The following is a 14813-nucleotide window of genomic DNA, read 5'->3' as shown; positions in this document are numbered from 1 at the left end:
TAGTAACCAAATCAGTATGAGACTGGCATAAACACAGCCACATAGAACAATGGGACAGGTTAAACAACCAAGAATAGATCTGTGTATTTATAGCCAACACATTTTTGACAAAGGCACCAAGAATATACAATTGGGAAAGGAAAGTCTCTTCTCTAAATGGTGCTGGGAAAACTGGATAGCCATATGCACAAGAATGAAACTAGACTCCTATCTCTCACCATATACTAATATCAAATGAAAATGGATTTGAAATAAGCATTCCTATGTTGGTTACAGCACTACTAACAATAGCCAAAATATGGAATCAACCTAAGTGCCCATCTATGGATAAAGAAAATGTGATATATGTGTGTGTGTGTGTGTGTGTATACACACATACACACACACACACACACAAACAATGGAATATATTCATCCATAAAAAAGAATGAAATCCTGTCATTTGTAGTAATATGGATGAAAATGGAAGTTATTAAGTGAAATAAACCAAGCACAGAGAGAGAAATTTTTCAAGTTCTTACTCATATGTGAGAGCTAAAAAAGTGGGTCTCATGAAGATAGATTGGTGGTTATCAGACACAGGGGGAGACTTGAAGAAAGGTTGATGAATGGGTTCAAATATGCAGTTTGATAGAATAAATAAGACCTAGTGTTAAATAACTCAGTAGGGTGACTATAGCTTACAATAATATATTATACATTTCAAAATAACTGGAAAAGAATAATTTGTTTCTAACACAAAGAAAAGACAAATATTTAAGGTGATGGATATCACAATTATGCTAGTTGGATCACTGCAAATTATGAGTATATTAAATTATCACATATACCCTAAAAGTATAAACATTATATATCAATAAAAATATTAAATTTTAAGAAAGCCAAAAAAGCACCAACAATCATTTTATCCAAAAGTTTTTTTAAAAAGAGAATTAGAGAGTATTATTTATCAGAGAACAAAGCAGCACAATTTGAAAATAATTCTTTGATAACTATATGGAGCAAACCAAGATTAAACACTTTTCAATCTTCTGAAAAAGAATTTGATGAATAAAAGAGAAACTGTGACTTAAAAGTTATTTTGGTAAGTCCCAATAAGAGTATTAACTTGTTAAGGGAATGAAATTGTGGCAAAAGAAATATGTTTTAGACATTTTCCAAGTTCTTTTGCTTTAGAATAAAGAATATTTTAGCCAAGAGGATATAAATAAAAATTAATGTAAGCAAAGGACAAATAGAGTGATAGTAAATTTAAACTTTAACTACATATTAGATTATATAAAGAAATTTTATTAATTTTGTTTAATGTGATGATGATATTTGAGTTTACATTATAAAAAGAAGGAAGAAAAAGTCCTTATCTAATCTCTAAAGGTTTTACAGATGAAAGGGTATAGTATGTGAGATTTGCATTAAAATAATAAAATAGGAGAGTAGTAAATAACAGAATATCAATGAGCAAGATTTGCCAAAGTTGATCATTGTTGAAACTGGGGGTTCATTATGCTATCTTGCCATTCCTGCATGTTTAAAATTTTCCATAAAATAACCAGAAAAGCAAAAACAGGTGAGGATGAATATCTTTGTGGTAGACAGAATAATAGCCCCCCAAGAACCTGTGAATATGTTAGGTTATATGACAAAGGGGAATTAAGTTTGCAAACAGAATGAAGATTGCTAATCAACTGACCTTGAGATGAGGAGATTAACCTGGATTATCCTGGTGAGCCCAGTGTAATCATAAACATCCTTAAATGGGGAAGAGGGAGGCAGGAAAGTCAATGTCAGAGCGGTGACACGTGGAAAAGATCAACTGTCCATGGCTGGCTTTGAAGATAGAAGGGGGCCACCAGCCAAGGAATCGTGAGCAGCTTCTACAAGTTGCAAGAGTCAAGAAAACAAAATCTCCCCTACAGCCTCCAGAAAGGAATGCATCCCTACCAACAGACTGATTTTAGTCCAGTGGCACCCATTTCATACTTCCTCCCTCCAAAAAAAAATAATAACTTTGTATTGTTTTAAGCCAATAAGTTTTTGGTGATTGTTAAAGCAGCAATAGTAAATGAATATCATCTTCTAGCAGAATCGCCTATTTTTATTTACCTGAAAGGAGAGAAAGCACAGATTTTACTGAGAATTCAGATGAAATATGAATTCTCATTAAGAAAAAAAATTCAAAATTAGATACCCTTACTATTTTATTTTATTAATAATTTTAGAGATGGGGGTCTCACTATGTTGTCCACGCTGGAGTGCAGTGGCTATTTACCATCATAGCACACTACAGCTTTGAACTCCTGGCTTCAAGGGATCCTCCAGCCTCAGCCTCCCCAGCAGCTAGGACTACAGGCATGTGCCACTGTGCCCACTCCCTACTATTTTAAAAAGCAAATCCTACCTCTATTCTTCATCCTATCTTTCCCTTTCTGATAGCTTCAGTTGCTTTTCTGTGGCTTAATTCCATTAGCACCCCTATAATGTACCAAAATGACATCAGAATCCCTACCATATCTGCTACTTTCTTACCATTTTTCTCTTATATAAAATCAACTCCTTACACATCTACTATACATCTGCTCTCAGTACTAATTCTACCAATTCTATTGTTTTGCAGTGTGATCTTAATTATATCCATCAACTTACTGACAATATTTTTACCCTCATCAACTTCCTCTTACACTAATTCAGTCTGACAGTTCTGTGTTTACTTGTTGTTTTGAAATGGTTTTTGTTTTGTTCATCCTTGAACTCCCTACAATGCTGAGACATACCTGATTTCTCTCTTCCTTAATAGTTTCTAAAGACAGCTTCATATTATCTGCCTCTACTCTTGAGTTTTCCTCATATTTTGCTCAGTACTCCTATGTATCCTTTTCTAGCTTTACATTTTCCATCTATTTTTATGTTTATCAACTGTAAGAATTTTCCCCCAGATTCAATTTAACTTAGCAGTTTAGTAATGATTTTCAAACTTTTTTGGTGTGTAGATTTATATACTGGTTTTTAGTCACCTTGTAATGAGCAAATTAAACTGAACATTAACCAATCCAATCAATCTTCCTGTCCCTGTAATTGATTTTATTATGTTCATTTTGGTAAAATATAAGATTTCTAATGTCATTGAAATTTATAACAGCTCAGAAAACAAAAATATAACAATTTTCTCTAGCTACTAACCTTTACTTTCTAAATCTAGGTACTAAATTTGCATTTAAAACCACCATTACAAAACAATGGTTTGTTGTTTTTTTTTTACCAGTAGGCCCCAGGGAAGATCAGTTTTATTTATAATAAAATGTACATATCCTAATAAGATACTGATTTTTGCTACTGTCAATTCAAGAAATACTTGTTGGATATATATAATCCAATTACAAAATACTTAACTGAAACTAAAACATTAAATACTGTATTTTCAATTTCAAATTCATCATATAGATTATATATCATTATGTAACATTACATTCAAAATAACTCTGTATGCCATCAATATCAACTGGTAATTTGAGGCCTCCAATAGAACTAAAATCATACTTTTCTTTTTAATATCTTACATAAGTCCAGAAAATATCATAGGTGATTTTGCTGATAAATCAACCCCTAAAAGTATTATTTCACTCGTATTATAGTTAGTTGGCTGAGAATGGCTTATGCCCTACTTATTTTTAAAGTTGTATAATAAATAAAATATCTTTTGAACAATAAACATGTCAAAATACCTTCTTTTTTTTTATTTCGGCATATTATGGGGGTACAGATTTTAAGGTTTCAATAAATGCCCATTTCCCCCCCATCCCCCCACAAGTCTGAGTCTCCATCATGACCATCCCCCAGATGGTGCACATCTCACTCATTAAGAAGCTTCATTTAACCAAGCCTCTCCCCAAGTATCACAGTTAGCCTATTATGTACTTTTTGGAGGTCTTATATTCTATTCTTTTACAACTACCTTCTCTAAATCCTTTAAATATAATTTCTATTTTTGGCTTTCTGAAACTTAATCACTGATTTTCTACTAGTCCTTATAAATAAATTTTATTATTACTTAATAAATTAGGAGTGATTACTCAGTATACTTTATATTTTTAAATAAAAACACTAGTTTACTATACATATTAATATTAGCCTTTAAAATATTAAAATGAAATTAAATTAAAAAAGAAAATAACTCACTACAAACAAAAGCTTTTATAACAATAACTATTTTAACGCTTAAGTAGGAATAAAAAGCTGAAGGTTTTTCTTATGGGAAATAAAACTCAATTTAGAAGTTTAAAGCAAGGCTTCTCCTTGAGACCTTTAAGGATATAATCAAAGTTATTGCTGTTAAACTAATACGTAAGTGGTTTTATAGAACTATAATGTAGGAAATCAATATAATCACACTATTATTAAAATAAACTTAATCCTATGATTTTTCACAGGAACATCTTTAAGTGAAAACAGAAGGATGTCTACAGAAATTCACCAAAACCATAAGAAATAGGAATTTTGTTTAACCACTAGTAATAATCCTATAGATAAGCATACTTGGAAATTATGTAAGATTTTAATGTAGGTCCATATTGAGACATACTAAATGAGACCAACAACCCAATTTGCTGACAAATACTAGTACCAAAGGACCTTTTGTGAGAAAACATGATTGTTCTCTATGGTAACTTTAAAAATCTATAAACATACTTTGTACATATCTATAATCCTTTACTTGAGTCTGACCCTACACCTTTATGCTCTCATGATAAAGAAAGCAGAGAACCTGGAGTACTGAATAATCTGGCTTTGATTTCTGGTTCTTAAATTTTTTTTTTAATTTTAACTCGTTTGGGTTCTTAAGCTTGTAATATACCAGTCTTAACAAAGGTAACTTAATTCTTCCTGGTTTGGCTCTATTACCACTTTTTATAATGTCCATCCTCTACTGCCCTTTTTGGTGACAAGATCATAAAGTCATTGTCAGATGCTATATCCATAATTTGTTAGCCTACCGTGTCAACCATACTACCTTTTATTCTACCAGTTTATAACTATAGAAATGAGACACGTATACACATCTCAAGGAATCTTCTATCATTCTTTTTATGGATGAAAACTGTAGAAATGTGAAACTGTGATCATGGGCTTGTACTAATCTCAGCTACAGAACTGCTCAGTTAAAATGATGTAATTTCAGGGGATTATGGATACCATGAAATCTTGAGGAAGAAATAGTATTGAGGAATATTTGGGCACTTAATTTCCTTTCAGCTTCCAGTCTCCTGGAAAGCCCAACTCTCTACACTTCATACCTATGTTTCTAATTTTATATGTATTTACTTAGGAAGATCTGATGTTATGTCTGGTATAAAGATAATGATTATAAATCAACTTCCCAGCATAAATTATACTAGCTATCTACCTACTGTCTCTGACATCATGACCATTTGTAAAAACAGCTTATAAACATTAATGAATAGTGAGTTGTCTAATTTGAGTTTATTCAGAACTTTAGGGATTGTGTCATTTGGTTCTGACGATATATTTATTTTTGTCTACTTTGTTAAGTCCAGAACATTCATGTGCTCATCACTGTCAATCTAATATTTCTGAACTATTCCCCCAGAAAGATCATTTGGAAACACAAAGGTTCCTAATATCTTCCTCAATAAAAACTCAAATAAATTTAATTGAATCTTTCTACAATCTTCCTTTGCACATATGTTTGAAAATTAAATACCACGTTCCAAAAGTGGTATCATTGTTTCACTGGATGATTTCCTTCTCTTTATGTGACATAAAATTCATTTCATAAAAGTATCTCCAAGAAGCTGTTCAAAATAACATCTTATGAACATCTAGATGTTCAAAATAACATCTAGTTTGCTCTTAACATACCACTATCAGTTTCCTTGCTGTTATTTATTCATTCATTTATTCAACAAATATTTGACTGCTTTCTTTGTGGTAGACACTATTCTATACATTGATGAAACAGATGAGAATAAAATAAAGCCTTGCCTTCATGGAGTTTATATTCTAATGGAAGAAACAAACAAAACATAAATATATAATTTAGTAACAGACAGTTTTAAGTGTTACCAAGAAAATGTAATCAGGATAGGTGTAGAGAGTAAAGGGGATAAGCAGTGGTTAATGAGGACCTCTCTGGAGAAGGTAACAATTGAACTAAGAACTGAAAAATGTGAAAAAAGCAAGTAAGGTGAAGGGAGTAAGTAACTATTTGGGAAGGTGGTGAGTAGAGTATTTCAGTTAAAGGAATAACAAATGCAAAAGCCTTGAGGCAGGAATCATGTTTTTGAAACAGCAAGAAGGCCAATGTAGCTTGTGGAGACTAATAGAACAGTTGAAAATAAAATTTTGTCAAGGGCCAGATCTTTTTTAAGATGTAATAGCACTTATGATTTTATTTTTAAGATAAATGGAAAGCCATTGGAGAATTTTGAGCGGGAACAATATATGATTTAAATTGTAAAATAATTCTTCTATTATGAGATAAGATTGTAGTGAGGCCTTAATGAAAACAGGGAGACCACTGAGAAGGCTAGAGAGTAGCAGTCCAGGCAAGACATATTGTAAGCTTGGATCAGAATACCAGTGGTAGAAGTGAAAAGACCTGATCATTTTAAGGATATAGTTTGAAGGAAGAGTAAATAGAATAGTCTTTACCTTCTCAAAATCTCTATGTTTCTTGAGAAATGTATCATATTGCTTTTTCTAGAAAAATAAGAAAGATGAAACAAAAAGTAATAGATTTAAAAACTAAAGAACAGAGTGTTAAAGGTATATCTCTTATCAACTTGGAGATCCAGGATACTACTAAAATTCTCTGGCCTCAAATGTCTTACCAGTAAAATAAAAACTTTCACACTTTTTGCCTTGCTTCATGATTATTATGAAAGTCAAATGGGATATCTTACAGATGAAGCTCTCTAAACTAATTTAAACTTAATGAACTTCCTAGATTAACAAAAACTCCATTCTCTTTGTAAAATGTACAGATGGATACTAATTGTCCACTGAATGTGTAAAACTAGTAAACTACTCTCTAGCTAAAATACCCACATTCATCATAGAATGTACTTACAGAGACCAAAAACAACTAAAAATAAATAAATTAAATACCCACATTCTCCTGTTCCCAGCCTAATTAGGTGTGGGTCAGTTAACTATAGAGATGAAAATATATGTGTGTGTATATATACATATATAAATACATATATATATATACACAGTCAAGTACCACATAATGACATTTCAGTCAATGATGGACTATATATATGATGATAGTGCCATAAGATTTTTATGGACCTAAAAATTTCCTATCACCTAGAGGTACTGTATCAATGTAATGCAATGCATTACTCTTGTGTTTGTGGTGGTGCTGATGTAAACAAACCTACTGCACTGCCAGTTGTATAAAAGTGTACAGACTAGTTCAACCTCTGTGGAAAGCAATATGGAGATACCTTAAAGCGATACAAGTGAATCTACCATTTGATCCAGCAATCCCATTGCTGGGCATCTACCCAAATGATCCAATGACACTCTACAAAAAAGACACCTGCACGAATGTTTATAGCAGCACAATTCATAATTGCAAGGCTGTGGAAACAGCCCAAGTGCCCATCAATCCAAGAATGGATTAATAAAATGTGGTATATGTATACCATGGAGTACTATTCAGCTCTAAGAAACAATGGCGATATAGCACATCTTATATTTTCCTGGTTAGAGCTGGAACCCATACTACTAAGTGAAGTATCCCAAGAATGGAAAAACAAGCACCAGATATATTCTCCAGCAAACTGGTATTAACTGAGTAGTACCTAAGTGGACACATAGGTACTACAGTAATAGGGTATTGGGCAGGTGGGAGGGGGGAGGGGGGCGGGTATATACATACATAATGAGTGAGATGTGCACCATCTGGGGGATGGTCATGATGGAGACTCAGACTTTTGGGGGGAGGGGGGGAAATGGGCATTTATTGAAACCTTAAAATCTGTACCCCCATAATATGCCGAAATAATAAAAAAAAAAAAGTGTACAGTGATGCCCTAGGCCCTAGGCCTTCACATTCACTCACCATTCACTCACTGACTCAATAAAGCAACTTCCACTCCTGCAAGCTCCATTCATGATAAGTACCCTACACAGGTGCATCACTTTTTATTTTTATACTGTGTTTTACTGTACCTTCTCTATGTTTATATAGATTTAAATACACAAATACTTGCTACTGTGTTGCAATTATCACAGTATACAATACAACATCCTGTACAGGTTTGTAGTATAGGAACAATAGGCTATACCATTTAGCCTAGGTATATAGTAGGCTATACCATCTAGGTGTGTGTAAGTACACTCCATGATGTTTATACAATGACAAAATTGCCTAAGAATGCATTTCTTACAATGTACCACTGTTGTTAAGCCACAGGACTATATAAATAATCTAGAAGATTTGACACTTGGTTTGCCTCAAAAGCATGTAAGTTCTTACTCTACTTTAAATAAACCAAAACTGAAAACTGTACATATGCATTTGGGGTGGTTTATGGAAGCGAAGTCCACACAGAACTCCAATTAGAGAACCAATACTCAACAAAAATATCTCAGTCATTTATCAAGTGATTTATAAATTGATGTATATTTAAATGCTTACATATATTACTATTAATAGCTTTCTGTTTTAATATCTTTTCAATTAATCAACCAACCATACATATATAATGCTGCTTCATGCATTCAAAAAGTATACTGAGTGCCTATTATAAATGGTTCTCAACATTGACTGTATATCAGAATCTCCAGTGGGGCCTTTTAAAAAAAATGCAAGTATCTAGGACCCATCCCTAGAGATTCTGGTCCTCTAAGACAGGGGTTGTATTGGAAATCTCTCAGCCAGAATTGAGAACAATTAGCCTGCTAGGTAGTGGACACACTAACAATGATAACAAAACAAAACACCACCGCCAAAAAAAAATTTACTTCTCAAAGAGTTCATCATATAATAGTAGTAATAGATTTTTTTTTTAATTATTTTAGTCACAAGAAGGTGCTAAGCTCACACTATAGCTATATACCGGTGCTATAGGAAAACAGAGAAGAGGAAAAAATAAAATAAAATAAAATAACCCTGGTGGATAAATGAGAAGGCAGTAGTTAGAATTGGTCTCATGGAGGTGATGTTTGAACTATGAAGTAAAGGGTAACTGGGAGTTCTCCAATTATATGAAAGATGGAAAAGACATTCTACTCAGAAGCAATAGAATAAGTAAAAGCATTGAGATATGAGAAAATATGGTGCTTTCAGGGAATGCAGTATGCCTAGGGAATCAAGGAAATGAGAATGGAAGGGTAAACAGGAATTCCTTCTAAAGGGAACTACTATATACAATCCAAGTTAAGCAGTTTGAAATTTATTGTATATAGCAGTGGTTTCAAATTGTGTTTCATAGAATTCAAGTTCAGGAAAAGCAGTTCATGTATCTCACAGATACCTGAAAAACATGGGCATTCAAATGCATACGTACTGAACTTTAAACAGATTACAGTAACCTAATGCATTCATTTGTTTTTTGCTGACCTTGAACCAAAGCTGCTTCTGTCATTTCTGTGGTTTTGAACATCTTTTAGATATGTCATTGATTATGAAGGGTGCAGCTTTATACTTTAACTTTTTAAGGCTAATAAATACCCTACTACCTACCTATAGAAGACACTGCACAACAAAAAATGAATATAAAAAATTTTGTATTGGTTGCCTGTATAATTTACTCTTACAATTTATAAAATAAATGTATGTCAATAAAGTACCACTTTTTTGTTTAAATAAATGTTATTTGCTGAAGTTTCACATAAGACTTTTGTTTAAAGAGCATCACTGCTCTAGAAAAACCTACATAAAATTTTAGCAGGGAAATGACATAATTAAAATTATATTTCCAAAATAGCCATTATTATAACAAAATGAAGTATAATAAGGTAAAACAAGAAGTGAAGAGATCAGTTAGTAAGTGAGTTCAAGAGACCAAGCAAGAAAATATGATGGAATGAACAAGTACTGGGGGAATAGAGAAAAGGACACAAATTTTGGAAATAGCAAGGAAACAGAATAGAGACTGATCAGATGATAAAGAGGAGAATAGTTTTCAAAAGAGTAGAGTCTTGATTTATATTTTAATTTTGGTCATGTTGATAAGGTAAAAGTACCCAGAAGGTGCCAACTCCTTTGTACTTAGAATAGAATGTTCTTTGCACATTTAATCAGTGAGTCTAAATGAAGTCCCCATTTCAGTAACAGTTCTAATTTTGGAATTTCCTTAATCCATTTTTATATACTTTATAATAAACCAGGTAACCTATAATACAGTAATACAACCACTTTTTAAAATTAAATATATTCCTATCCAAAGATGCCATATTATTTTCTGCATTTAGTAAGACTTCAGTACTATTAGTGCACAGCTTACATAGCTATCTATGCCTATGATTTATTTGAAAATTATAACCTAATATTATTATATCCCACTGGTTACATTCATTCTACCATGAACATATGATTTTTAAAACTTTAACAATAACACTTTATCACCCTTTCCATTTACACATTGCCTTCATTTTATTGTCTTGTCTGATCATCCCAATAACTCTTTTTTAGTTATGGAGAGCAGAAATACTTATTTCTATACTACAGATGCAGAAATTGAGGCTCAAGGGAGATAAATGGCTTGCCTAAGATTATATCGCTGCCAAGTGGCAGAGCTTTAAATAAAACACAAATTACCTGGTTCCTAGGCTAATGCTCTTCTTACCATGCCGTATGTTTTTGAAGTAGTATGTATTTAACTTCTGCCACATCCTATGGCCATCTCTTGTCTGAATACATAGGAAGATGGCTATATTTTATTCCATTTCCCCCCCTTGCATTTACCCATTTCCCTGAAAATTTAAATTTTTGTATTTAAAACCTTCCCTACCAGCTTTACAACCTCAACAGCCCAATGCCATTCTGCTTCAGCAGTCTGTTTTCTATGCCGATTTTACCTCTACTAAAATTCTCCTGTATCACTATCACATCCATGGACTGAATTTGGAAATTTTTTCCAGAATCTTCCAGAATCTTAATGAAAATAGCAATATGTCAAAAATTTAAAAATTAGGGCATAATTCCCATGCATAGCAGTTCAAATTTGGCCTTTTATGCATTCTTTTATACATTATGCTCTTTTATACATTCATCTCATGACCAATATTAAGCCTTTCCCTAATCTTATAGAATATCTATTACTTCATATTGAGGAAAAAATGACTATTGTATACAAATTTCACAGGGTAGGTTAAAATTAAATTTGCTTATCAAGCCTAAACTTGCTTTTATGTAAACAAATAACTATAGGTTTAATGTTTTAATAATGATCCTGCTAGAAAGAGAGGCTGAGGCAATGATTGAAACTTATATATCATTTGATTAGTACAAAAATAATTTTTGTAATTTTTTTTAAAACTTGAAGTGTCAAAAAATGTGATAATTTCTGTGATTTCACAAGTTTTCTGTTTTTTCTTATTTAGTAAAACACATTTAAAAACTATGTTCATTTCTATCACATCAATGACTTAGTAGCTTTTTTATTGCATATAGTAGGTCAAAAGCACATTCCAAGGCATCCCCAAGAAAGGACAATAAAATTATATAAATCACTCTACATCAGAAAGTATAACAATATCTCTATGCATTAATGTAATGCTTGTTTTGTAAATTCAGTCTTCTCTTCCCATCAGAAACTGTCTTTTGCCTATTCATTAGAAGTTCAAAATCAAAGTATAATTACCTAAAATGTTTTCTCACTAAACCAGAACACTGGCTATTTTGAGTTCTTACAAGTATTATTAAATACAAGTTCTTCCAAGTATTAAACCTCTGCATTTGTTTATGTATTTATGAAGAGTTTAAGAATCTGGGGGGTGTTTTTATTCAGAATTTTAAAGCAATGCCATTGGACCCTTTTAAATAGACATTTATCTATTACCTACTTAATTCCAGCAACATGTTAATAGCTTTATTTATACTGAACAGTGAAATAAAATCACAATTAGTTTCTCTGAATGACAACACAGGAAACCAAATGACTGTTTTCTCCTTCAGTTTCCTACTTATACATAAATATTAAAAATTTTGTCCACTATTGGAACTCCTGCAAATTCTACTTTTTATGTGTGTTTATTTCCCCCTTAAACTATCATTGCTTTTTAAGTTGATGCTGAGTTGATGCCTGAAATACCTTTAACAATTCAAACTCATCTATCAACAGGAGTTTTTGCACCAGACTCTCTTTGATCCTGGCATCTCAACAATTTCCAGTCCCTCTAGTGTTTTTCCCCTTTGTTTCCTCACAACCATATAATAAAGAAATAATAGGCCTTAAGCCAATTCAAAACGTACCTTGCAAATCTGGAAGTACTCTGAAGTCAGGGTTTCCTGAATCTCTTCTCTGAGAACCCCCGCAGTCCCTCCTCCTGGATGTATGGAACCACTTCCAGCCCCGCCACCACTGTTACTGCCACTGCTGCTACCACTGCCAGGAGAGGAGGCAGTTAAGCCATCCAAAACTTTTCGGAAATTAAACTTCTTCATTTTAAACACTGTTGAGAAATTCAAAGAACGGGGAAAGGGGTGACTTAATACATGGAATTATACCTGAGCAAAAGCCTTTATCTTTTCATTAATCAAGACAGTAGTAGCCAGTCCCCATTTTATGAGTATTGCTATAATCGACTGGAAAAAAGAGTCAGGCTTCATTTCGTCAAATTTTAAATCTAAAAAGCGTATCCTTAAAAAAAAATAGATAAATAAAACACAACTCCAAAAGCAACAGTATTCCCTCCTCATAAATCAGATTTTCAAGCTGCCCCAGCTGTAGCTACGCTTTATCAGCACTGGGGTAAAAATAAAAGGCAGTGTCATCATCGTCATTAGCATTATATCATCGTTATTATACAATCAAACCAGAGTCCAACAGACCAAGACTGCCTTTCTCCTAAGGGCGGGCTTTTCTTCTAAATGCTCAGCTCAGAATATTCTATTTTCGGAAAAACAATGTTGGAGGGAGCTGGTATTTACTCTGCCACCACCTTCCAGGCCCCCCCCATGATCTTCATCGCCCCCTTTCCCTCCATAGGAAACGGGGGAGAGGCCTTGATTCCCCACCCCTAACAGCCCAGACCTCAGGACATCTGCGAGTGGCCCACGGCAACAGCCGACGGGAGGGGCGCGCGGCCACGCCAGGTGCCTCCACTCGTGCCTCCGCTTCCCCTTCCCTCCGCCGCCCCGTCTTCTACCGCGCGTCCCTCCATCTCCCGCCCCCTCCCTCCTCCCCTGTCCGCAGCCGCGCTGCGCCCGCCCGCCCGCCCGCCGTCCGCTCTCCCCGCAGCACGGCGGCAGCTCTCAGGGGGGACGTGAGGCGGCGACGGCGACGGCTGCGGCCGAGTCCCCGACTCAGCCTGCGGGGCGCGCACAGCCGCCGCGGCCGCCGTCCCTCCCCCGGGCCCAGCGCCGAGGCGCGGGGCTCTCGCCGTGGACGCGTGAACACACAAACACCCTCACACAGACGTTCGCGCGCCCAGCCGCAACACACACAAACACGACCACAGAAGCATTCGCGCGCGGGTGCCCTCACGCTCTCACACACACAGGTGTGAGGGAGCCACGGCTGGACGGCAGCGACGGCGTCCCAAAGGGATGACTATCCGTCCCCGGACTTAGGCACCTTCCTCAGACGCCACCAACCGCCTGCCAGCCTGGGAAGCCGAGGGCGCGGAGCGAGGCGGGCTCGCCGGCGTCGGTCCAGCCGGGCTCCGGCTGCTTCTTCCAGTCCCTCTGGTCGCGGCGCCGGGCGCTCTCCGAGGTCCTAACCGAGCAGGCGGGCTCCGCCACAGGCTCCGCCCCCCCGCCGTGGGAGGCAAGCCCCGCCCCCGAGCGGGCCCTCGCTCGCCCCGCCCCCTCTGCCTCTGCCGTGCGGGGCGGTGAAAGGGGCGGAGTGCTCGGGACGTAAAAGGGCGGGAGTAGCTTCGGCACCAATCCTAGACTCGGAAGGGCCAAGCTCTGTGGTAGAGAAGCGCGGAAGAAATTTGCCGATAGGCCAAAGGTAAAGCCAATGAAAGGGGGAGGAGAGAATTTAGAAAAGTAGGTGAGGCTTTTGATCGACAGCAGTATTGGCCAGTGCACGGGGGGGTCGTGCTCTGGGGGCTGTAATTGGCGCTACCTGTTGAAGGACGCAAGTGTGAATCAATAGAATGCCCGCAAGCGTGCGAACCTGAGCGCCTAGAGTCTGAGGCTGCAGGGCGCACTGCCCTGGGTATGGCACCGGACGATACTGTGAACCAGGCAAGTGTGTTCAGCTTTTCACCTCTGTGATCCTCTTCCCGCTGTTCAGGCGCATCTATTGGGTCCCCTCATTGCCCAGCTACCTGCACTCAACTTATATCTGTGATTAACCCCTACGAAATAGTTATGGCTTAACGAGTCATCCCTGCCAGAGTGAATTGTATTTCAGTAGACTGGGAATATATAGCCTTCCAGATCCTAAGGAATTGATTGCTCACCTTGTTCCTTCTAATAAGTAGAATTGCTCCTTCCCCCTCATCTTCACATATACAAAGATATTTAATATTTTTAAAGAAACATTTTTCTCACTTAGTAAACCTTGTCAAGATTATACATGGTGTCTCAAAAATCTCCATACAAAGGAAAAATTTTTGTAAAATTTTGTAGTGAATATTTTGTAAATAAAGGTACATTTCGCTACAATTTC

At 35.9% G+C, this 14813-nt stretch overlaps 1 protein-coding gene across 7 annotated transcripts in view; it reads right to left on the bottom strand.

Annotated features, from left to right (window-relative positions):
• STXBP5L (syntaxin binding protein 5L) overlaps positions 1–13925 on the bottom strand; it is a 346530-nt gene extending 332605 nt beyond the window's left edge. For 5 of the 7 annotated variants that reach the window (XM_076001837.1, XM_076001841.1, XM_020287216.2 and 2 more), the window contains exons 1-2: positions 13770–13925; positions 12446–12645 (exon numbers count right to left, since the gene is read on the bottom strand). In XM_076001837.1, the coding sequence (XP_075857952.1) occupies positions 12446–12637 (192 nt within the window). In that variant the 5' untranslated portion in view covers positions 12638–12645; positions 13770–13925. Of the gene's footprint in view, positions 1–12445; positions 12646–13693 lie in introns of all 7 variants that reach the window. The other 2 variants (XM_076001852.1, XM_076001840.1) reach the window with 2 other exon arrangements.
• Positions 13926–14813: the final 888 nt, after the last annotated feature.

This window comes from Microcebus murinus, chromosome 1 (genome assembly GCF_040939455.1).
Source record: "Microcebus murinus isolate Inina chromosome 1, M.murinus_Inina_mat1.0, whole genome shotgun sequence".
Taxonomy (NCBI): domain Eukaryota; kingdom Metazoa; phylum Chordata; class Mammalia; order Primates; family Cheirogaleidae; genus Microcebus; species Microcebus murinus.
Note: the sequence above shows the minus strand (reverse complement) of the source record. Positions and strands in the feature narration are given on the sequence as shown.